Source organism: Hippocampus guttulatus, chromosome 14, assembly GCF_054856545.1.
Source record: "Hippocampus guttulatus isolate MCC_2025c chromosome 14, RoL_Hgut_1.0, whole genome shotgun sequence".
Classification (NCBI taxonomy): domain Eukaryota; kingdom Metazoa; phylum Chordata; class Actinopteri; order Syngnathiformes; family Syngnathidae; genus Hippocampus; species Hippocampus guttulatus.
This window is the reverse complement of record NC_141274.1, coordinates 9,909,491-9,933,105: the sequence shown is the minus strand read 5'-3', so window position 1 is coordinate 9,933,105 and position 23,615 is coordinate 9,909,491. Positions and strand designations below refer to the sequence as shown.

The window sequence follows — 23,615 nt, the reverse complement described above, 5'->3', positions numbered from 1 at the left end:
AAAGGACAATAATACACACGGATTTGCTGCCACTGTAGTTTTGCTGTAATTCAGGTCACAGATAGATCATAAAACAAGAATAGCAACTCAATTGTCACCTTTGCACCATAGGACACAATTTACCTGATCTACATAATACAATACAACCATTCTTTATTCACTGCCTCAGTAACTAATGCAGCACACTCCCTCTCCTTCACACAGTTAAAACATTAACAGTACACCCACACATCGGAACCCCTCATATGTCCTTTACAGACTTGTGTGGACTCAGGTGACAGGAGCACACAAGGCTTTGAGATGTCACTTCATTCATTATGCGTAGTCCGTTGAAGACCCTACTTGAGGTTCCTTGATAAGAAAAAGTTATCTACAGCAGGAGGCCGCCCGTTTTGGTCACAGCTGGGAATGTGATGGGAACTCCTCAATTCGGGAGTGACTGGAGCAGGATGGTGGGCCACAAAGAATGAGTATTGCCATTTGCTGCGGCTACAGTGGAGGACTGAGGAGAGGCGGATTGAAATTGTCGCTGATGAAAAGGAAAACATGGGTGCAAACCTGGTCTTTCTCAAAAAAAAAAACAAAAAAAATAACATCCAGATAGAAAATAAATTCATAATGCATAAAAGCAGCAACATAATTCCAAGTATAATTTGATACATAAAGTAAAAATAAATGAGGGGTAACAACGCACTTTCAGACGGGGACCAAGTCAAACGGATTGGGGGGAGTGAGTCAATCCTCTGAGCTAGATGACGAGTCAGAGTCCTTCTGTGTGAGGATGACATCATCTAATAGGGCCTCCTGATCTGAGCTGTCATAGTCTCCTTGGGAAAGGCTGTCACCAGCCTCAATTTTAACATCGAAGTCCGGACTGGTGAGGAAGTGTTGGGAGGTCTCCAGGTCCTCCTCGTCCATCATGTAAGCCCCATCCGAGACCAGAGTCTCCTCTTCCACTCCTTCCAGGTACGGATTTTCTGGCGCTGGCTCTGGAGTGTGGTGGTGTTGGTAATGGTGATGGTGGTGATGGTGATGATGATGGTGGCGGTGACGACTTTTCTTGGGGATCTCCGAGTATTCAGTCAGCAGTCGATGGAAGAGCGTCTCAGGCAAAAAGCCCTGCAAGAACGCAACGTAGAGCACAGATCAATGATTCTTGGAAGCTTTGCGGTATATTTGATGTCACAAAAAAGGTTTGCAAAAGTTGGGTTTCATATGCGTGTACATTAGAAATCAAGAAGGTCGTACGTACAGAGTTTCGAACTGTTTCCGACCAATCGGGCGCGACAACGAAATCGGCATTTTCTTCTAGATATTCTCTCAAGTCTTGCAGCATCGGACAGAATGCAGCTCCGATCTTAAATGGAGGAACAAAACGTGTTGGAAGAAAATGTCAACAGGTCTGAAAGAAGAATGTTCAACCTAAGCGAATAGGATGTCTCACCTTCTTTCCCGTCCTCATGTTAATAAGCTTGACCTTCTCATTGCCTGTTAAGGCTTTATCCGCCTTCCTCCTCCTCTTCCTCTTGCTCCTGTTCACAAGAAGCTGACGGAACAAGGAAAAGGATTGGACTCCATTTTGCTTCTCACGTTGATCTTTTAAGACCAGGCAACAACAAAACGTCAAAGACATTGACAAATGCCTGTACCTCTAGCATGTCTCCTTCCACCTCATAATCTGGATTCTCTTTCAGCCAGGTGGGAGGGTCCCGGCGGCGAGGAATACGCTCCAGTGGATCAAGGAGGCCCTCTGGGTCTGATAACTACAAGACGGCAAGATAGCAGGAATTCAGCGGACAAAATGCGGCGTGCTTGTCGCACCCAACGGCTTTCTTCATCAAGGTGATCATTGTACCTCGAGTTCTTTGCGACGCTTGCGGCTGCTTTCGCCACCTGACCCGTTGGGCATCAGTGCCTGCTTTGAGAATGTCAGCTTCAACCCCTCCTCCTGGTAGAGAGAGAGAGAGAGAGATGTATTGAAGCCATAATAAACACCGCTGCTGACCGACCAAGAAAATAAGCGCTAAATAAAATTATACTAGCAGTAAAATTTCAGCAGGTTTGCTTTGAATTCTCAATTTGAAAACTCAATAGGAGTGTATTTCCGCCAGCTTTAGTGTATTTAGCTGTTTGCCATTTTGAAAACTGGAAGGGATGGGAGTTTTGGGGCCAATTGAACCATTTCTACGTACAAACAAACGTGGACAAAAAAACAAACAAACAACAACTATAAAGTCCTTTTCAACCAACAGTGTTGACCAGGATGACACACAAGGCAAGATGCGAAAGGTTTGGTGTACAAATACCTTGAGGAGTTTGACAGTGAATTCTCCATCCTCTCCTTCTGCAGGAACGCCGATGGCTTTGCGGCCGGCCCGAGCGTAGGCCATCTCGTCTCCCTGCAGCTCGGCGCTTTGGTTGACGTTAGCCTCAGACACGTAGCGCCGCCCAGATGGCCACTGACCAGTAAGCACCAGTGTACACAAACTATCCAAACGGTTGATCAACACACGGTCCTGAGTTGAAATCAGAGGCATTAATTAAACATGAACCATGCACGAATCAAAAAGAAACAGTTTCCCTGACAAATAGATCCATATTACCTTGGGCCAGTCTACTCGAACAGGATCCGTGGGTGGAATGCCATCCTGAGACAAGGCCATTGAGAGGAAACTATTCTCTTCATCAACATCACACGCCTTCACACCTGACAAAAAACAAATACAGAAAAATCTTTTGTGTTGACTTCTTATTTTATACAATTGTTCTTGTCAAATAGCAACTGACCTCCATCCACTTCTTCTTCACTATCCCCACTCTCGTCACTGCTGCCTGAATGATCAGATGAAGACGAACCCGAATCCGAATCGGAATCGGAGTCAGAACCACCCTCTTCGCCTCCTTTTGTTCCTCCCTTGTTTTTGTTCTTCTTGAAGCTCCAGCTTGGCCCTCTTGCCTTGCCATCATGGTGAGTCACAGGTGTACTTTGCAGGTGAGCACTGATTTCACCACCTAGTAAACTAATGTCCATTTCTTGTCCGTCCTCCTTCACCCCTGACACCTCCGCAATGGACTTTGGCTGGTTGAGATGCATGACAGGCGGCGGCAGGGGCGGAGGCGGGGCTTGCTGATTCTGAATGAATTCATCTCGGGCCGCACAGAAGGTGAACTGCGGGTCAGAGAAGACGGAGAGCTCGGTGCGGCTGACGCCGTGCAGCGCTGCGCCGAGCATCAGCTGACGGTCGTGGTCCGGGATACTCCACCAGGTGGGCAGCTCGGAGGTGCGGGGGGCCAGCAGCAGACGCTCTTCCAGGGAGGGGTGCGGAAGGACTCGCTCACGCAGGCGGCGGAGGAGGCTAATGCGATAAAGTGTGCGGGACGCTCGCTCCTCTGTGATGGGGGCCACAGTCTGGGGAAGTGGCGACGGATCTAGAGAAAGTACAAAGAGTGGAGGTTTTTGATTGATCTTCATGAAATCAGACAAAACGAAACCCAGTGGATGCATGAATCTAATTTTATCAGTGCAAAGTATTTATTTATTTATTTTTTTTAATGTCAGTAATATAAATCCAAGTTAGAACAAGCAGTGTTGGGCAGCAGCGGTGCTACAAATAGCAACAATATTAGGTTAACTACATTTCCCCATGTTGTCAACACAATAGTAACCAGTTAAGTTCGTCTGATTAGAACAAGATGGAAGGCTAATTATGTGAGTGTATATATTTTTAGGGATTGATAGGGACAGGTTTCACAAACAACTGAATTCACCTGAGAGCCCTGCATTTTAACAGACCACGCTAGATAGCTGTAACTTGGGAAAAGAAAAAAAAAGTTCTAAGGTAGTTTTACGACTTTTGTCATTTTATTGTAGCTTTGCTGCCTACATCGCCCCGGTGGGTAGTTTCATTCAATGTTGAAAAACTTGTAACCTAGCTCACTATATTTTCCCAGTAAGTTTCCCAAACACGGACGACATGCTTCGGCAGCTACTTGACGGCGTTGAATGCTACATTTTGGGGGTGCCTCTGCGATAAATGTGTGTATTGGGTGGCTGCAGTTACCGTCATCCCGGCCAGGGCGCAGGTGGCACACTCTCCGGCACATTGCTACAAAAGAGCGGAAGTAGCGGCTAAGGCTTTCATCAGTTTTTTTATCCAGGCGTGCAAAGGTACGGAATCGCGTCCATTCATAGTCTTGTTCTTCTCCCTCAAGAAGGCCAGACTCCTTTTTCATTCTTTCAACACCAAAAGTTGAGACAACTCGGTAGAAGTCACATTCTTCCCGGCGTGTCCACCTGCAGAAAGATATAAATCAGAATTGGTGACTTTGTCATCAAAGTGAAATACACCTCTGTAGTTCAAGTGAAAATCAAAATGCCTTTTTGAATAGATGTTCACATTTAAAAAGGGGAAGAACCCCCCCCCCCCCCAAAAAAAAAGTCATACCTTTGTTGTCGCTCCTGGCGCGCTATCTCCTTCAGCTTGCTGGCTTGCTCACATCTCCGGCGTCTGCGGTCGCCCTTTGCCTCCGCTTCAATTTTCAGCTGCTCCTGCCTGTAGCTACGCTGGTAAGCTGTGACCAACCGCCGTAAGCGAGCGGTAAGCGATGAACTCGAAGGCCAATCGCATCCGCTCTGGTTCTGGTTAGAAACGGTTTCTGTGATCACTGGAGCCGCCTTGTCTTCAACAGACATGTCTTCCTCCATCTTCATACCGTCAGGCTGGAGGACGGAAGCGTTACATGACAAGGTGAGAGACTTATTTGTTAAAAGCTTTGTGAGCGATGATGATGTAAATTCTCAGAGGTATACCTCATCGTAAGAATCTTTGGGGAGTCTTGATGCTGGCTTGAACTCTGGGTCCTCAGAGTATTTATCATAATCACCCCTGTGTAAGATAATAAATACGGAATAAATAAATACCGTATTTTCACGACTATAAGGCACCATTAAAAGTCTTAAATTTTCTCCAAAATGGGCAGGACGCCTTATGATGCGGAGCGTCTTGTGTATGCGCTGAGTTCCAAAACCTGACTGAGAGCCGACACGCTGTTTATATAGAGAAAAGGCAGAAGTGACTGTGGACAAGCATGCGGCAAAGAAGTCGGCCAATCAGTGAAGGGTGGGCGTGTATATATACATATATGGAGAGCGAGAGAGAAAAGGCAGACGTGAGTGAGGACAGGCATGCGGGGAAGAAGTCCGCCAATGAGTGAAGGGTGGGCGTGTAAGTGGACGCTAAAGGGACGCCCCAAGCAGGTACCAACACCTGTATAGAGTGTGGCTATGTGCATTGTTGCAAAACAACTTCGGTTTTGGTTTCTAAGAACCCCCGAAAATAAATTCTACAAAGAGACACGCCTACGAAGCTCAGTTCAAACTTCAAGCCATCGGTTATGCTTTTGGCATGCGTGCCCATCCCACAGCAGCGGTGAAAAACCAAGTCAAGCAAATGAACTCTGAGCTTGCCGTTATTCCCGGAGGCTTGACTAAAGAACTCCAACCGCTGGACATCGGCATCAACCGGGCGTTCAAAGTAAAGTTGCGACCGGGCGTTCAAAGTAAAGTTGCGAACGGCATGGGAACAATGGATGATCGATGGCAAACACAAAGAGTGAGAGGCAGCGCTGGGCGAATTACGCCACAATTTGCGAATGGATTGTGGCTGCTTGGACGAACGTGTCTGCTTGCACTGTTGTTCGAGTTTTTGGCAAAGCCGGCATCATTTCTGTGGAGCCACATGGCAATGAGAGTAACTCTGACAACGAGAGGGAACACGGCGTTTTTGATGGATTACCGGTACTTGCACAATTGTTCAATTCTGATACAGAGGATGAGGACTTTGATGGATTTCTGGGTGATGATTGATCGAAAAACGTGAGTACATTGTATGATGGCTAAATAAAATACAACGGAACTCAGTTTTGCTTCCGTTGCCTTTTTAAAAATGTGTTTTTAGCTTGTATCTGTATGTCTTGGCATGCTACCGTATGCTTCAAGCTAACGTGTTTTTAGCGTGCGCGCATGAATGCCGTATGTTTAAGCTGGCGTATGTTTTACCACTTTAAAACTGCGCCCAATAATACAGTGCGTTTTGTCTATGTGTAAAATACAGAAATAGCACCCATTAATGAGACTGCGCCCAACCATACGGTGCGCTGAATGGTCGTGAAAATACGGTATACAAAGAAACTGTGTGTGAGATATCACCTAAGTCAGCAGCAGAAACTCTCTCAGGGAAATCTAGATTTCAATATTGATAGAAGTGAATCATATACGGCTGCACGCTGACTTCTGAGTGGAATTTGAATGGTGACCAAGCTTGTAAACTTGAGGTACTCATATTGTACATCAAATTGAATTTTTTTCATTGAGATGACCCCAAATAGCATGAACTCTGCTCCAGTGCCCCAAAAGCCTAATTTTAGAATAGAAATAGAAAATATATCACTAGAGGTGAATTGATCAAATCAATCGCTTTTCTTTATCAATTAATCGTGAAGAGACCTTGTTCAGTTTAAAATTTTCCAAACCCTTGGAATTTCAGCCTCTCAACAGGAAGTAATCACAGATTTCCGTCTTTCATGAAAGCAGACTGGTTATCTTTGTGTCTTTTTAAATAAGACACTTGCAAATATCTGTTTTTTTATGACAAATGCACCAAATTTAAATAATGTCTCATTTTTGGGGGGAAAAAAATACATACACATGTACATATATACACCTCTAGAGCTAGTAACTTACAAAGTGCTTCGGGTACCAGTGCACTTTGTGCGAAGACATATTACGCCACTCGAATTTACAAACAGGTACAAGAGTGTCAGCATGACTCACTCATCTCCCAGCTCGCCATCAGCAGTGTGCTGCTCGGCATCGATAGCCTTGTCGTCTGGGCGGCCCACCCTCTCCAGGAAACAAAGACGTGGATCAGCTCGCATGGTTGTATACATCTCATAACCTAGTAACAGAGAGATGGTCATTGAGTACTTGGGTTGGGAGGAAAAAAAAGTCAACTTCAACAACTGGTCGATGCTTTTTTTTTTTTTTTTTGGAACCGATATAACCGAATAAGCAGAGAAAAGCCTTGCCGTTCTCCAGAATATTCTTACCATGTTTAAACACACCAGCCAGCAGGGAGCGGTCCGCCTCGCCATCCCACCATCCTGCAGGTACCTCTTGCTGTTCCATTTCTGGCATCCAAATATCAACAGCTCTGAAAGCAAAGACGTTAGTCCATTGTGTGTCTCAGGTCGCTTCATACGAAGAGAGTGTGCATTGGTAGGAGGCATATGGGCCAATATAAGATTCTGACAGTACAATAAAAGTCAGGAAAAATATTACCGGTTCACAGTGTTAACATTACAGCTCAAAAAATATCCCTTTTGGAAATATTTGGGATTTGTAAAAACAGCATTTGCCCCCTTAGTGAAAACAGTTTTATTTTTAAACAAAATATGGAATATTTGGTAAATAAAAAATGTATACCATGTTAAGTTTAAATACTATAACATGTTAACATTCTTGTTCCATTTTAATTCCTAGTTAGTTTGTCCCATCACCGGTGAGCTATTTTTAGAACAGACCCATGGGCAATTCATGTTGTCCTTGGGGATAACTGGAGGGGGTAGGGGGGCAATGCAAATTAATAAACAGATGACAGCATCAATGTAAATGTGGTGGAGTTTGCAGACTCTTTCGTCCCCAATCTTCCTTCTCCTTACGTAACTGTTGCTTTGCTGTTAGCCAAGGCGACTTGTTTATATAGCTCTCGATATAACTAAATATGATATGGCTCTATAAAGAGCCATACCATATTGTGCGCTGGTAAGACGTCACCACAAAAAATAAATAAGGGGGGGGGGGGGCTCATTACGGTGACAGTATTAGCGGTTATTGAAACTATGACCTTATGGCAGAGTGTCAAACTGCCTATTTGGTAACACGTCACCTTTGTACAATAACGGCCCAAAGTTCTTTTTCCATCTTCTTCTTCTTCCTTTTTAATAATGTGGTAGAATAGGATGATCTGTTAAACTCAGGCTGTAGGCCATTTCAGCATTTTCTTCTTGGGTCAAAATGTGACTTTGGCCCCTTATTTTAAGAAAGTGATACACGAACCCCTGAAATTTATACCTGATGTCAGCCCCCTTTAGGACAGACTCAGCATGTTCCCCAATCACTTCCTGTTTCAGATAGTACAGCATACGCACCCTGAGCAACACCCTATGAGAGAAGAGACATCAGCACAATAATACGTACATATATACACCAAAAGAACTTTTATGTTCCACTAACTTGTTGCACTGGTGTTTGAGATGTTTGCGGTAACTGTCATCGAGCAGCAGTGTGTCTGGGTTGTACTTGCGGATCCACTCCACCTTCTGCACATCAAATGTGCTCTGAGCTTTTACCCTCTTACCCTTTCTGCCTCTGGGGACTGGGATGGAAAGGCCTGGGGAGAAAAAAAGTCAACTCAACCGAGGCAAGAAATTCTCAAACAAAGCAATAAGCCTCTTTTGAGCTTGCATTCCAATAAAGTTGAAACCTTGAGCAATGAACATTTTTCCTACCAGAGTGGTTGAGCAGTGTTTGGGGTTCACGTCCGTTCTCTGGTGGTGTGATGAGTTCCCAGATGAAACTCTTGATGTTCTCATCTCCACGATAGTGAAGGAGACAAAATACCAGGATGACACGGCAGATTGTCTCCACGTCGCGCTCGCTCAGGCGACGCTTACATCTGGCGTGAGAGAGGATGTCCCTCCAGCGGCCCCAACTGGAAAAGAGTGCCCAAAAAAAAAGGGGTGTGAAGGAGGTCACCATGAAAATGAACACTATTGTTTCAATAAAAACTAATATAATCCTATTTGCCCGCAAGTCATGTTGATGGCTCCGATCAGAAGAACAACCAAATGAACAACATTAAGCTTGAGAGAACTAGTTTATTATCCAATTGTACGCACCCATAGACCAGTAGATGTTTTTCCACGCGGAAACAGTCAGTGCGACCGTAACCCACTCCGGTGTGCCGATCAGCACGTCGGGAAGAACGAGAGTGTCTGGAATTTGCGGGTGGGTACTCTTCGTCACTGTCCGCATCAGATAGTTCTGCACCTTCTCCTCGCAAAGTGGAATACTGGCGGGTCTGCTTGCGCACTCTGGGAGTGTCAATCACGAGTGTATTCTAAGGGCGTAAGAAACAATTCCCAACAAATTGAGACAAAATGCAAGTACACAAGAAGCGCAAAACAACGTTTTTAAAAGTGACGATCAGTTTACCTTTCTGTTGATCGTGTCCATGTCTATGTCGGCTTTCTTAGCCCATTTTTCCCAGAATTCCGGGTCATCAAGGGCAATGTCGTTGCGGTTCTCAGAAGCCACAAAGCTGGCCTTCGAGAAGGTGGAGCCCTTGCCTTCGCTCTCTATGGTGATGGTGGTGGCTCTGCGCTGGAGGATCTGGTCAATGTCTTCCTCGCAAAAGCGACTGCCCTCATCGTTCTCGTCCATGATGGCGGCGTAAGCGCCTTTCCTCAGCAAGTCCTCAATCTCCTTCTTAGAAAACTGCTGGATCTGACGCGACAACATTTTGATGGGTTGAAAAGTAAAACGTGTAACAAACAAACAAAAAAAATCCATAACATAAATTGTAGGCGACTGTTTTCCTACCCCATTAACATTGCTCTCTTTATTGCCGCTCATGCTTTGCAGGACGGCACGGTCGAGACCAAGCTTCAGACTTGCTTTGTCCAGCATCTCTCTCTCGTAGGAATTCCTTGTGATCAGACGGTAGACTTTGACTGCTTTTGACTGGCCAATACGATGACATCGGGCTTGTGCCTGTGGGAGTTGTTAGAATAAATAAGTAAATGTATCTTCGTGGTGAATCGGCGAAAGGAGAGAACTCCAAAGATAAGAAATGTTGGCTCGAGCAGCAAATTGAAGATGTACCTGCAGGTCATTCTGAGGGTTCCAGTCCGAGTCAAATATGACGCAGGTGTCAGCAGCAGTGAGGTTGATACCCAAGCCGCCGGCTCGGGTACACAGCAGAAAGACAAAACGGTCCGAGTCAGGCTTGCTGAAGCGATCGATGGCAGCCTGCCGTAAATTGCCACGGACTCTGCCATCAATCCGTTCATAAAGGTATCTAGGAAAAATATGGGAAGAAGAACTTGTAAAGAGACACACAACAGCCGGCCGAGGAAAGTAAGAGAAAATGCGTCCCACCTCTTGTTGATGAGGTAGTCCTCCAGAATGTCCAAGCAGCGCACCATTTGTGAGAAAATGAGGACTTTGTGACCCCCAGCCTTGAGACGCGGCAGCAGCTTGTCCAGCAAGACGAGCTTTCCGGCAGACCGAATTAAGGCCTGCAAATGGAAATCTGGGGCCAGAGGGTCATACACCTGCCGTAACTCTGCTACAATCTTCTCCTCCGCACCTTGTTAAGAAAGCCAAGACACAACACCACCAAATGAAGACTTGTTAGCAAAGAAAACAACATCTCAAGTGATGCGCACTTGCATAAAAGAGCCAACTGAGTGTGAGTTGCAATACCATTGATGAGGTAAGGGTGGTTGCAGCACTTGCGCAGTTCCATCATAGTGTTGAGCAGGTTGGGGACATTGCTGTTACTGTTTGCACCTAAACTGAGAAAACTGAAGTTCCTTTCCAGGATGGCCCGGTAGTACTTCTTTTGAACATCCGTCAACTCAACCTTAGAAAAGGAATACAAGAGTCATTTCAAATTTCAACTCTTCACAACAAAGGTTTAATGACGCCGCCGCTGCAAAATGTTGTTTTATCATGTAAAATCATCATCATGCATTTAGGAACCTCAATGATTGTTTCCTGTTTGGGCGCCAAATTCTTCTCAACATCTTCCTTGAGCCTTCGCAACATCATTGGCTTCAATATAGCCTGCAACTTCTGAACCTGAAGGACAGGGGAAAATAAGATGCTCGGTCACTACCAAGTTTAAAATATTACGACAATGATAATTTATCATTTTATTGTCACAAGGTAAAGAATAGTACAGTCTGTTTGTGCCAGATGATCATACAGTCATGTATTTTGCACCTGTTCCTCTGTTTTGAGGTCTCCAAACTCCCTGAGGAATTCAATTTCAGAGGGGAATTGGGCAGGCTCCAGGAAATGAAGCAAACTGAAGAGTTCCTCCACAGTATTTTGGAGAGGAGTGCCAGTCAACAAAACCTTGTGCTCCTGGTGGGGGCAACAATAAATAAATAAATAACATGAGGTGACACCCAAATCAAAGTGACTGCTCTCTGTTTTGCACGATAGGGTTTTGTTTTTTTCTGAAATAGTCTACTTGGGTCAACTAACCAGATCCAACATTTTCAAGCTGTCTAACAGCTTGCAATTACGATTCTTGAGGCGATGCGCTTCATCAATGATCACACAACGCCAGGATATCTCCCTCAGCTCGGGGCAGTCGGACAGCACCATCTCAAAAGTTGTAATCAGAGCATCAAATTTGTACGCGCCTGGGATTAAATGTTCCTGCGTAAAAAAAAAAAAAAAAAAGTAACAAATTAGAAATGATCAATTTGAGTTTCAGATCAGTTAGCATCAAGCCTACCTTGTCATCTTTGCAGTACATCTCGTACTGTTGGATCATCTGCCTGCTGGCCAGGCTGCCGTGGTAGACGATGGCATTCATGTCGGTCCACGTGGAGAACTCCCTCTCCCAGTTGGTGATGGTGGAAAGCGGAGCAATGACCAAGAAGGGGCCCTGGATCCCAGTCGCATAAATCTCAGACAACAGAGTGATGGACTGGATGGTCTTCCCAAGACCCATTTCATCTGCTAGGATACAGTTTTGCCTGAAACACAAGGTGTGAGCAAATGAAGAGAGAAAAAAGTTGACGATATTTCCCAATTTCCTTCCCTTACAGTGGTGGAATCATTCAGTGTAATTTGCCTTAGGAATGCTCCCCGTTGATACAAGCTAAATGGTGTGGATTTTTGCAATTGCGCACTGCTTTCACCCTCTCAGCGCACAGCAAATGTATTTAGCTCACCGATTTCATTTAAAAATGTAAAAAATAAAAGAAAAAACAAGCTGTATTTGCATTTTTATATTTTCCTCACATAAAGTGAAAAGTTTGTTTAACACGTGGTTGATGGAGCGGGAAAGGACATGCGACAGAAAAAGATCGAAATTCAAGGCGAGCACATGTAATCCTTGTCAATCATTTCTCTCCACCAAAGCCACCCCTACGATCAAACATGGCGTTTGTCCAGCATTGGAGTTGTCCCACCTCACCGAGGGAAGGAGCCTCGATGCTTTGTGAGTCAGTCAATGGTCACGTGTTGGCAATTCCGGAGTTCGGGCAGCCCGAGCCGCTTTCGTCATCGATGCATGTGACGTAAATGATTACACTTGGGCTCTCTCAGTCTCTATTTTGGTATACAAGTGGTTTGCTTTTTTCTTGGTAACATACATACATCATGTAATGCGTCATGATGATTTTGGACAGGTGTGATATTGGTTTGGCTGCAGTGCGCACGTCTCAGGTTGCTCACCGTGGCCGAAAGAATGCTCAGGGACTTTGTGTAAATGCTCAGACACATGGAAAATTACAGGGAACATTGCATGCAAGTGTTGCAGTGAATTAAAAATATAAATAAATAAATTAGAGGGGGAGAGAGCGAGAGAGAGATAAAAAAAACAATTCGAACATACTCAATGTGTGACTGACTTTTTGTTGCATTTTGCAGAACACGTGAGGTGAATGGGTGTGATGCATACCTGTTGTACCAGTTAAAGAGCAGCCAGTTGACACCCTCCAATTGATATTCTCTAAGAGTGTTGCCATTCTTGTACTCTCTCGTCTCCTCCAACTTCTTCCATGAACCAGCCTGTGGTCGCGTCTACAGAAGAGCACAGAGTTTAGTTTAGTCCTTTTCACGTTCAACGAACGACTGGAATCAAGAAGTACTGTAAATGAGACGCATTTGGGCAAACTTTCCTGAACATTACTGACAGTCAACAACCGAAACCATACGTCAATTAAATTCTCGACACGTAGTACTTACAGTTTTCTTGAGGCGAGGTTGTCGGGTTTGGATTTTGTTAAACTCTTCCACCTTGCCTTCGTCCACATCCTCATTCAGCTCCCAGGTTGCGTCTTCGTAAGGCAGAGAACACCACTTCACCAAGTAGTAAATCACAGGCTAAGGGGATGGAGGAAAGTGTCACACTTAGCAACATCGCAACCAATTTGCTTTCTTTAGATCTGAAGATCCACATGTATCCCTTTTTTGTGTTCTTTCTTCTAATCTACCTCGCCATTGTCTTTGTCTGTACTGTGAGACACATCCAAGATCCTGTCCACTTCCACGTAGTCTGGATTAAAGAGCTCCTCCTCCTGAAAAGTACCACAGAGCCAAATACAGTCAAGTTATTTCGATGCAACGACGGCACCGGACGTGCTTTGGAAATCATTGTCTTCTGTTTTGATTTATGTTTGACACAATGTCGCAACTTCATTGGAATTGGACTCGAGACATTCGGAGGGGGCAAATTAGCAGCTGATAATTTTCTGAGCCAATCGGACTCGAGTATTCACTGAAACTATGGTATGACATGGCATGCTCTCAAACAAACATTGTAACTGCTCTTCCAAATACCCCCCCCCCTTTTTAAAAAGAAAATAGAGCTGTCGTGACATACAAAGTTTTCATTTTCCACACTTTTTCCAAGCCTTGAAATTTATGAGGTCAAAATCCAAACTTTCTATACTGTGATAACAACCCTGTACTTTCAATAAAAAAATGAATTGTTTTTGTGGTATTAGTTGAATTGGATTGTTCATTTTGTGATTTTGACCACCAAAGGGTTCGTATAGTTTTTCGTTACAATGTGTGTGGCTGACGAGCTACAACAAAAAAATTACGTTTGTCCTCTCACCTCATGGAAAAAATGCCTCATCTGCGCATGTTTGGTCTTAAACCTTTTGATCTTTTGATGGATTCTCTTGTCTTTCTCCAGCTGCCCCAGAGTGGCCCATTCGCAGTGTAAGTATGAACTGGAAACAAGAACGTGAAGTCCTCGATGTATTGTAATCTAGCCGCATACTCAAAGTAAAGGCTGCATTTTGCTTGTCACGGTTGGGAGACTTACTAGTTCTTGTATTTTACAAAGAATTCCTCCAGATTGGTATACTGGCCTGGGGACACCTACAAGAAATGTTGTTTTTTTTTAAACAAATTTTCAACAAAAGTAGAAAATTATAAATGCAACCATGAACAAGAAATACATAAACGCATACTTCTTTCTTTGTTACGCGCATGGAAAGGATTTTATCTACAATGGCAGCATCTTCTTCACTTGGGTTTTCCTGCACAGATAAACAAATGTGACATTTCAATGAAGAGTAATGCTCTCAACAATCCTTTTTTCAGTTGAGTCTCAAAAGGGAATGATTCAACACACCACAAAGAACTGCATGCCAGGCAGTCCGTCACCATGTAACTCAATTTCCTGGCGGACGTGTGCCGCTGCGGGTGCTGCGCTGATGGAGGCCACGGCCGCCGTGGTCGTCGTAACGTCGACATCCTCCTGCTCGTCCTCGTCATCTGTTATCTTAATGTCCAGGTCCTCGGTGTACTTCTTCCTGTTCACTACGCGATTAGAGCGCCTCTTCTAGACAAAAAAGATTTTTGTGTTTATTAGGAGTCACTCGAATATTATTCACAACACCTTCATTAAGCACGTAAAAGTTGTGTGATATGACTGAAAAGTATAGCACGACGGAATTATTTCATGTTGGTCGATATCGATTTATAACGCTTCTCCTGTGTTTGGAGTCGGCTGCACGTTGCCTACAAGACGCGCAATGCCAGGGTCGGGATTTGCGTCCTAATTTCTTTTTCAATTTCTATTTTGAACATTTTATCAAAGGCATTTTCTATTGATATCGATCGCGTGTCTCTATCGCGATACATACCGATATTTATCGCCCAGCCCGAATATGACTCAAAGCCGTAGAGACACCTCAGGAAACTCTTCTGAGGCCATACTAAGTGTATATAAACAGCTGTCAACAAATTCTACACCACAATGGAAGTAAACGAAAGCCATTTCTAACAGAATATTGATACAGCATTTATTACACTTACGCAATGACGTAAGAAATTTTGTGGTGACAATTAATCCCCGGGGCCATTCTAGCGACCTTTCCAAGGAGTTACGCTCCAAAAGGACACTCTGCCATACTGTGGCACTCTGAACGTAAACTAAATTGGCCTTGGCAGCATGACGGAATAGACTGTGTTCAACTTCAGAGGCGCCGTTGTATTTGAAGGAACTGCGGGCAACCATAGAATGTGTGAACATGTCTTTTTACCATGATCAAATCTTCTTCCAGCGCAGCAGGTGAGGCTGGACTCAACTCCCCATCCGAATGATCAGAGGAGGAATTTCTTTTTCTTTTCTTCGCCCCCACAAGAGTGATAGTGCTAAGAGAGGAACAAGAAATCAAAACACATCCGTGACTGTTATCCAAAGATCAAATGAGTGTTAAGAAAAGACAACATTTTGCAACATGCATCTCTTACTTTGTCTTGATTTTGCTTTTCCCCTTCATGCCACCAGCGGGCATGGTGGTGCCTCCTATATCTACAACCGCCCCTCCTGCTGGTTTGGCTTTGCCTTTTTTGTCAGCTCCTCCTGCACTTTTAGATGGCATTCCTGCAACGACAGGACTTTTCTTCTTGCTCCCTCCCCCACTCGGCTTTTTCTTTGCAGCAGACGTGACCACGGTCACGGTGCCTCCAATTTCTGGTGAGATCTGCGTGGATGGGAGTTCGTCCTGGTTGAGTACTCGAGGCAAGTTCTTCTCCCCGCGGGCTTTCGCCCTCGCGATGGCTTCAGCCACAATACGATTTGCCTTCTCCTGCTTGCAGAGGATCTCCACCCGTCGCACAGAGGAAGAATCGCCAGGAGCCTTGGTGATGCGGATAGCCTGTGATACCGCGGTGGTCGTGCTGGAGGGGCCTGCTGTTGAGGAGTTGACAACCTTCACCACTGAGACAGCCCCACCGCCTGTAGCTGCTGAGCTCGTCTGTATTGGCAAAGAAATTATACTGTAGTTCCTGTCGCATCACAAACACCAAAGTACAAGGTGCATAATAAAATGATGTACCTGTGGCTGCAGAAGCATTTTGAGAGGCACTGCAACCCTCTGCCCCCCTTGGCCTTGAGAAATTTGCAATACCTGCGGGCTGCCAGTACCGCCTGCTCCTGAGACCAACTGGTACTGAAAAGTTACAAAAGTAAATAAAATAAATAAATATTTGCACGTATTTAATGATTTTTTTTCCCCCATCATTGAAGAACGATCTTACCTTAACTCCTCCTTGCTGGTTTGGCTGCTGTTGCACCTGCAGCTGGATTGTAAGAACTTTGGGCTGCCCTCCTGCAGCCCGGGCCTGGGTCAAGGCTGCAAGCTGGCTTCCTTGGAGGACCAGCTTACCCCCAGGGAGCTGTCCCAGCACCAGTCGAGCCGGAGCTTGGACCTGTTGCTGACCTCCTTGGTTTGCTTGAACCTGCGTGACCTGGGGTTGGGCAACAATAGTTTGACCCATTGACGAAGCGGCGGCAGCCTGCGAGGGCTGCTGGAGAACCAGAGTGATTCGTTTTGCTTCACTCCCCTAGAGCCACAAACAGAATACATTAAGTCTCATTGCGATCATGAGCAAACAGCCTATATACACAGAAAGCAAACCAATTCTAGTCTCATTCGACAGTCTGACTGCAAGGACCACTTACTGGGGTTTGGGCCTGCATGGCCGGCTGGAGTTGCACCTGGTTTTGCGCTTGGATTTGGATCTGAGCAGGCTGGCTGTGGGGCTGGACTTGCACTTGAGCTTGGACTTGTGGCATCTGTGTTTGAGTTGGAATCTGCACTTGGACCTGCTGGCCTTGCTGGGGCATGGAGGTGAGCAGCAACTGTTTAACTGGCCCGTTGGGGGACTGCAGCAGCCGCTGCACGCCCGCAGCACCAACCTTTAATTGAGTTTGCCCTGTGGTCGTTTGGTTCAAGACGGCTCCTCCTTGTAGTATGGGCATGCCTGGTTTAAGCGGTGAGCCAGACACCAAGCGGATGACCTTGCTGCCTGTCTGGCTTGTGGCTCCTGGTACAGTCTGTAGCACCTGGGCTTGCCCCTGAGAACCTTTCAGGATGACAATCTTCCCTCCCGCCTGCTGTGTGATGGCAGATAGCTGCTGGGGAGTGAGTTGCTGAGCGATCTGTGCGAGCTGCTGGGCGGCGGTGGTGGTGGCTGGAGGACTGGAAACAGTTAGCGGGGAGTTAAGCAGGACAGTGCTACTGCTGACCACACTGGCATTGCTAGCAATGGGTACTGTGGCATGGGCTTGAGCTTGAGGTACGGCATCAACAGCAGCAGGAGCCTGGGCTACAGTGGAAACCGCAGATAGAGAAACAGTCTGAGCAGCCGCCACTGTTGCTGTCTGCTGTGCGGGAACTGGAATGGAGGCCTGTTTAGTTACGGTGGCGTCTGCGACAGGAACACAAAGGCCAGCGTTGACTGGAAGCTCAGGTGTGGGCGATGACTCAACTGGTGCGTCCACCTGACCTAAAGCCAGCTTAAGAGCCTCTTCCACTGGGTCTGATGAACCCTGAGAAAAGGAGTCATCCGGGAGGGCATCCAGGTTAAACAGGGGTGTGTCCTCAAAGAGGTCCATTATGGGGTCTGCCATCTTGCCCCCTCCACACAGGGAGATGGGCACAATGTTAGAGACGCTCCGAGATGAAAGCTAAATTGTACTCATCCGGTTTTTCAAAATGTCAAAGGAAACAGCTGGAGATCAGAAAGAAAACAGACATTAACAACACAAATTCGGCATGATTTATCGATGCTGTATGATTCCAGACTATCGGCATTCAGTAATAATAAATAACAGAGGCTGAAAGGCCGTATCTCACTGAGCTGCAAAGGTTTGTGTGCGTGCATGTCGCAAAGGTTTTTTCTTGAGGATTTGGTCAGGGTCGCAAACGATCGCAAAGTTATTTTAATGGTCTCAATCATTTTTTCTTTTTGCAAAGAACATTTGAACATGCTCAAAATTGTATGCTGATGTGAAAAACTGTTTCCATTCACTGTTTGGCAATGTCTGGTGGATGTCTTTGAAACTGGTAGCGACACTGAACGAACCCAAAACATCCCGGCGCCTCCCTGCGCAAAGAATTTTAAAAAAACACATGCTATGTGTGCCTTGCAAACCTTCGCTGCTCAGTGAAATAGGGTCTTGATAAACGAGAAGTAATAGTCAGCCCTTGTTTTCAGCATGTTAGACTTCCAGATCTGCCAATACAACATATACACACATTTAATTCAGATGTATTCAATATATGAGAACGGATGAACATCTCACACTACCAGCCTATTTTATACACCATGGAATATTTATAAACGGTTGGGAAAATGGATGGATGGCCACTCTTTACAAGTAAACGATGATCAGGAAAACCAGTGTTATTTTAATTGGGATTCTAATTAAATTATTTAAGTATTGGATAAACAGTAAGCAACAAATATGGCCTAATAGATGTTCAGGGTGTAGTTGACTGTTGAGTGATAACAAGTAGCTTCCCCCCCTACAAAGCCAATATTTCTCATATGCTGCCAGGATATGGGCACATCTGTGATAATTAGCTGCTGTAGTCGTAATAATATAAAACGACACTGGCAAATATTTAATAATTGGGAAGAGTTGGCATTAAAGTAAGTCGAGGAGGCAGTGATGGAGAGGTAGGATGCTTTCCTCTGCTCACATTGCAGTCTGCCTCACAAAACCGTCGGTTAGCATTAGCATCTACCGTCAAGATGTGCCTATTGCCAAAGCGTGTATGCAAGCACTGCATATATTCACTCGTAATCACGCCGGGTTGCATGTTTGGGGCAGTTAACTGGCTTCTGGGTCCATTACAACCGACCATCAAGTCAAGCGGACTCCTTCAATCTCATCAACAAACCCGACCAAACCAAAGCAACGTGCCACAATAACCATTACCCGTCAACGTTCTGACACGGGTTAGGCCGCAATACTCTTTCAGTTGGTCTGCGTCCATTTTTCGGTAAAATACCCAAAAATAACCATCAAGTCCGCTGCCCGAAGGCTCCCAGTAATAATTCGGGGCGCTAAATTTACCTTTGCATCGACACACATGGCTTTCTCCGTCTCACAACACAGTACGATTACAGGAAACGGCTAGGGAAGAGCAGGAACTAACATTTTTCCTCGAGAGCCCGTACAATGCCTGCCTCGCGGACGCTGACAAGCTCCGATTGGTCCTTTTTCTTCCTAGCCGGAAGCACGCGGCAATGCCATTGGCTGTTGTGGTCGTCATTCAAACTTTGGCCGCCGTTAGGCGGGATGAGAGCGCGTTCGGTTGCGGAACAATAAATGCGGCCTAGCCGAGCTCATTTGACTGAGTGATCGTCGGTTCTGCCGGACTACGGTCCTCGATCCTAATGTGAGAAGCCGCTACTAGAGAGGCGAGATCAATTTAAACATACTGTGTTTTAGAAATATCAAACTTAGAAATAGGGAGTAATAACGGAAGCCCATTTTAATAACACGTCGTCTCTTTTGCAGCATTTTTTATATAAGATGCTTACTTTGATCGTTTAATGAAGACTCCGTGTGATTTCGCGCTGTATTTTTGTTGAAATGTAACATATATTATCGACCCTGACTCTGATGACTCTTACTACGAACTTACTGAATTTTACCTTTCGTTTATCAGTGTACCAGACCAGTCAACGAAATAATGGTACTCTTGCATCGCACCGTGCATAATTGAGGGATCAGCGCCTCCCAGTGACGTAATGCAGACACTGACATTATTGGCGGGATGAATGAGCAGCCTCAATTATACCCAAGGAAATGCTGTTAAAGAATAACGTGACACAGATAAAAGTAAAAAGCAGTCAAGCCGATAATTACGCGAGCAAGAGTAAGTCGTCCGTGAAAAACAAAAACTATTAAAGTACGGGTGTTGTGTTAATTCTGGTTATTTTCCCCTTATTGTTTAATCAGAGAATTCACGTCAAAAAGAGAACAGCGTCTTGCCCAACAATGTCACCTTAACTTTAACAATAATAAACCAACTCTTTATTATGTAATGTAGAGTAAGGCAAATTCAGCCACAAGAAACAATGAGCCCAAATAACGATGCCATTTAAAGTTAATTTCCGAACCTATTTTCAGTCAATCAGTGAGATCGAGCTGTGAAGTTACACAATTTCAATTAATTGGTCTGAAACTTATTATATGTTTAATTCACCTCTCAATAAAATACTTGTGTCAATACTAAAAAGGCTTCTCCTGAAACGGGACCGCGTCTCACATTAAATCTGAGTGTATCGGCAATGAATGAGAGGGATGCAACGAGTGTGATGATAAACCAGGCAAGCGCAAGTGACTACATGTGTGGCAGTCCACCACTCTCTTTATCCGCGGCTGCCCTGCAGAGACGAACCTTGCTGCTCGCCAACGGCTCCATCTGTCTGCGGCCCTGCAAGGAGTATATTTGCGTTTCATCATGCTCATTCTCTGCCCCATGCCGCACTGCAAGGTCCACGCCAACGCCGGCTCTGCTGGTGGGAGCTATATTTACAAACAGCTGCTGTGGCAATGGCTAGAGCACCGTGAGAGGGAGGCAAAATAACATCTCTGTGATTTGTTTAGGACAAACATATCGACACACAGATCAAATTCGATAACTACTTGACAAAACACGCGGCAGATTAAAAGGACCCACTGAAGTAGTTTAACATCATATATTTTAATGAGTTCGGAATTTCTGTGTGAATAAACATCGGATGCAGGCATGAATAGGTTTAGCAATACGAGAAAGTCATGACAGCACTTGTTCAAACATTTAAGAAGTAGCCAGAGAGAAAAATCGGCACAATCAATTTCAAAGAAGCCAACGATGCACAGGGTGACTTTATAATTTTACTGTTCACAACTGCAATGTCAGTCACACAAACAAAATAAATAGTCATCCACATAAGCAAAACTAATTTAACTTACCAATTCTGATCCACCCGTTCCCATTTCCCTCCACTAAGGAATAGTTTTGGCTTCTGAAACTCTGCATGAAAAGTTATTTTTTGTTTGTTTGTTTTTCTCAACTCCCAACATTTCTTCTACCACCATCACCACAATTGAGCTTCCTGCTCACTCACAAGGGGAAGACCAGGAACCCAGAGAAGGTGGAGTATTTCCAGCCTCCCATCAGGTTCCCCCTCTCGAGTCGGAGATAGGCCTTGTCCCCCTTCTCCATGATCACCAGACCAGCATTGGTGGCTGCTTCCCTGGTCACATCCTGGTCCCCGGCGAAAGCGGAAATCATCGGCCAGCCGTTCACCATCAAGCTGACCTGCAACAGAGATCACGGTATGCTTTTACATCTTCAACCTCAGCGGTCACATAGAAGATTACAGTCAATTCCATGGCCGAGTGACTTGCCTGAATTGTCTGTCTGTTGTAGGCTTTCACAACGTGGAAGTTGAAGCTGTAAACGCCTCTTCTTGGTGCAAGGAAGACGCTGCTCTCCTGATCAAAATGACTGCCCACGTTCACCAAGATCTGCAATTGAAAGCATGAAAGCATGGAGGCAGCAAGGATAAGATGTCACATACAAACAGCAAGGTGTCAACGGTTTCCCAAATCAAACACAAATTCAGTGTTAAACTCAACTCATGTGATTTTATATAATCGCCTTCATCCATCATCCATTTTCTAATCCGCTTCTCCTCACGCGGGCCGCGCAGTAGGCGGGGACGCCCTCATCTGGTTGCCAACCAAAACAGTTACTTGGAACGGACATACTAATTCAACACTTTTTGGTAGAGATTTTAGCAAGCATCATGGAAGTTGATATGTTTGGTTTGCTTTTGCGTGCCACATAAAATGATGTGGCGGGCCAGATCTGGCCCCTGGGGCTTGGGTTTGACACCTGTGATTTACACCACAGGACAATTTAGAGTCATCAAATAACCTAAAAAGCAAGCGGAGATCATGCAAGCTCCATCTAGGAGTCCGGATTCAAACTCCTATCCGCAGAACTGGCAGTCAGATGTGCTCACTGCCGCGCTGCCGTACAGTATACATACTATACATTTAAAACAAACAAAAAAAGCACACAAATAGGTGCTGAATGCAATGTAGAAACTCTCCCAAATTTGCTTTAAAGCTGGTTGTTACAGCCAAGACAATATGCATTTTTTAAAAATTGAAGTTAACACTAACCATCAAATTCTCACTTTATTTTCTCCCCCCCATCCCCCAAATTTCCAACCTTGTACATTTTGCGTGCACACTTACATTATCAAAATAGATGATCATTGTGCGATTGCTCATGTCCGTAGGCTCGTGGTTGGTCTGGCGGCTTGCAGAGAAAGCGACTCGGCCGCTGCCCGAGCGGACAGACATGCCCAGGGCGTTGCCGGCAGGTTCCGATGAAGGTGTGGAGTCACAGACCACCAAGCATTTTCCCTCAAGAATGATGGGCTCGGTGTCATTCTGCCCGTCGGCTCTCGGTGGCCCCCACAACAGCGGCAGAGCCAACAGTAGGGTAACATCACAAGTACGCATGACTGATTCTTGGACGGTTAGCCAATAATTGTAGATTCTCCGACGGGGGTCAAACAATGGTGTTCCCGTCACTGTTCAGAGTTGTCCATTCCTCGTTGCGGTTCAAGTTTCTTGTGTGTCAGTCCAAAGTCCCAAATCGCCCCGTCGCCGTCTCACTAGGCCTCAGCAGAAGAATGACAATTCGACCTCTGGTCCCTTCAAGTTGACTTCCTCAGCAAAAAAAGAAAAAAAAAACCTGACAAGGCAGCTGAAAAGTATCTGGGGACGGGAAGAATTTGACAAGATGAGCCCAGGATGGTTGTGAAAGATGCATAGATTTGATATAACACTAGCAGAAGGATGCAAGACTGAGGTGAGGTGGTTGGGGGTGGGGGGGGGGTAGAAAAAGAGAGGGGGTGGAGGAACAACTCCACTGAGTGACCATCTGTCTTGTACACGTTGCTCCTTCCCACCTAATGCCGTTCGCTCAACATGCGTTTCCTCACATGGTGCGCGCACTTTCTCACTCGAGCACTTGTTTCACGCCGCAAAGCTAAACATGGAGCACGCCTTGCGAATTTCTCTTCGAGCTCTAGTGTTAAACCAGTTGATTGTTAAGAGGTGTTTCGAAAGAGAAGAGAGACGCTCCGCCTTTCATAATTGAAACATATTAGCAACAGATGATCAAACTTAAGTGGTGCAATGAATGGTCAAAATGGGTGTCACCTGTATCCCTTTGAGAATCTCGTATGCAACACTCCAAGCTCTGGGAAATCACGGATAAATATATTTAGTCTTCCTCCTCGTTCCTCGCATAATTCCGCACACCAGCCAGGTTTGAGCCAAGGCAGATATGTGATCATCTCTCACTTTTGGTTCTCCCTCTCCCTCTCTACCTCGCTCTGCCACCCCCACTTTACCTCCGCCTCTCTCATTCTCGATGCTACGTCCACCCACGACCACAGTGCAATTTCATAAATATCAAAGTCA

General features: G+C 45.3%; 2 protein-coding genes across 3 annotated transcripts; both read right to left on the bottom strand.

Annotated features, from left to right (window-relative positions):
- Positions 1 to 22: 22 nt before the first annotated feature.
- On the bottom strand, positions 23 to 19,292 carry chd8 (chromodomain helicase DNA binding protein 8). Of its 2 annotated transcripts, none has more exons than XM_086129060.1 (39): positions 19,191 to 19,292; positions 16,788 to 17,839; positions 16,364 to 16,669; positions 16,162 to 16,275; positions 15,575 to 16,080; positions 15,364 to 15,475; positions 14,451 to 14,660; positions 14,287 to 14,355; positions 14,139 to 14,194; positions 13,926 to 14,043; positions 13,300 to 13,383; positions 13,052 to 13,189; positions 12,765 to 12,886; positions 11,592 to 11,835; positions 11,336 to 11,512; positions 11,069 to 11,212; positions 10,826 to 10,924; positions 10,547 to 10,706; positions 10,220 to 10,430; positions 9,944 to 10,139; positions 9,662 to 9,832; positions 9,275 to 9,565; positions 8,959 to 9,179; positions 8,569 to 8,771; positions 8,294 to 8,450; positions 8,132 to 8,221; positions 7,108 to 7,211; positions 6,833 to 6,956; positions 4,811 to 4,886; positions 4,446 to 4,720; positions 4,062 to 4,294; positions 2,788 to 3,429; positions 2,604 to 2,707; positions 2,307 to 2,516; positions 1,856 to 1,948; positions 1,650 to 1,763; positions 1,445 to 1,546; positions 1,253 to 1,357; positions 23 to 1,119 (listed from the first exon to the last, which is right to left on the bottom strand). In XM_086129060.1, exons 2-39 carry the CDS (start codon positions 17,736 to 17,738, stop codon positions 736 to 738), a joined length of 7,716 nt encoding a protein of 2,571 aa, XP_085985186.1. In that variant the 5' UTR covers positions 17,739 to 17,839; positions 19,191 to 19,292; the 3' UTR covers positions 23 to 735. The 2 variants fall into 2 exon arrangements, with proteins under 2 accessions (XP_085985186.1, XP_085985187.1); XM_086129061.1 differs by having other exon boundaries at positions 14,451 to 14,657.
- Positions 19,293 to 20,810: 1,518 nt separating this feature from the next.
- cbln12 (cerebellin 12) lies at positions 20,811 to 23,520 on the bottom strand. The gene is made up of 4 exons (XM_086128560.1): positions 23,352 to 23,520; positions 22,377 to 22,904; positions 21,519 to 21,638; positions 20,811 to 21,429 (listed from the first exon to the last, which is right to left on the bottom strand). The coding sequence occupies exons 2-4, from the start codon at positions 22,644 to 22,646 to the stop codon at positions 21,232 to 21,234; spliced, it is 588 nt and encodes a 195-aa protein (XP_085984686.1). The 5' UTR covers positions 22,647 to 22,904; positions 23,352 to 23,520; the 3' UTR covers positions 20,811 to 21,231.
- Positions 23,521 to 23,615: the final 95 nt, after the last annotated feature.

Excerpts from the sequence above, each read along its gene's own strand:
- chd8 (XM_086129060.1), bottom strand. The coding sequence starts at position 17,738 with ATGGCAGACCCCATAATGGACCTCTTTGAGGACACACCCCTGTTTAAC. Across the intron at positions 15,476-15,574 it reads AAAAGCAAAATCAAGACAAA|CACTATCACTCTTGTGGGGG; the intron begins GTAAGAGATGCA and ends TTCCTCTCTTAG. Across the intron at positions 11,213-11,335 it reads GCTTGAAAATGTTGGATCTG|GAGCACAAGGTTTTGTTGAC; the intron begins GTTAGTTGACCC and ends TGCCCCCACCAG.
- cbln12 (XM_086128560.1), bottom strand. The coding sequence starts at position 22,646 with ATGCGTACTTGTGATGTTACCCTACTGTTGGCTCTGCCGCTGTTGTGG. Across the intron at positions 21,639-22,376 it reads TGATCATCTATTTTGATAAT|ATCTTGGTGAACGTGGGCAG; the intron begins GTAAGTGTGCAC and ends TTTCAATTGCAG. Across the intron at positions 21,430-21,518 it reads ACAACAGACAGACAATTCAG|GTCAGCTTGATGGTGAACGG; the intron begins GCAAGTCACTCG and ends TCTCTGTTGCAG.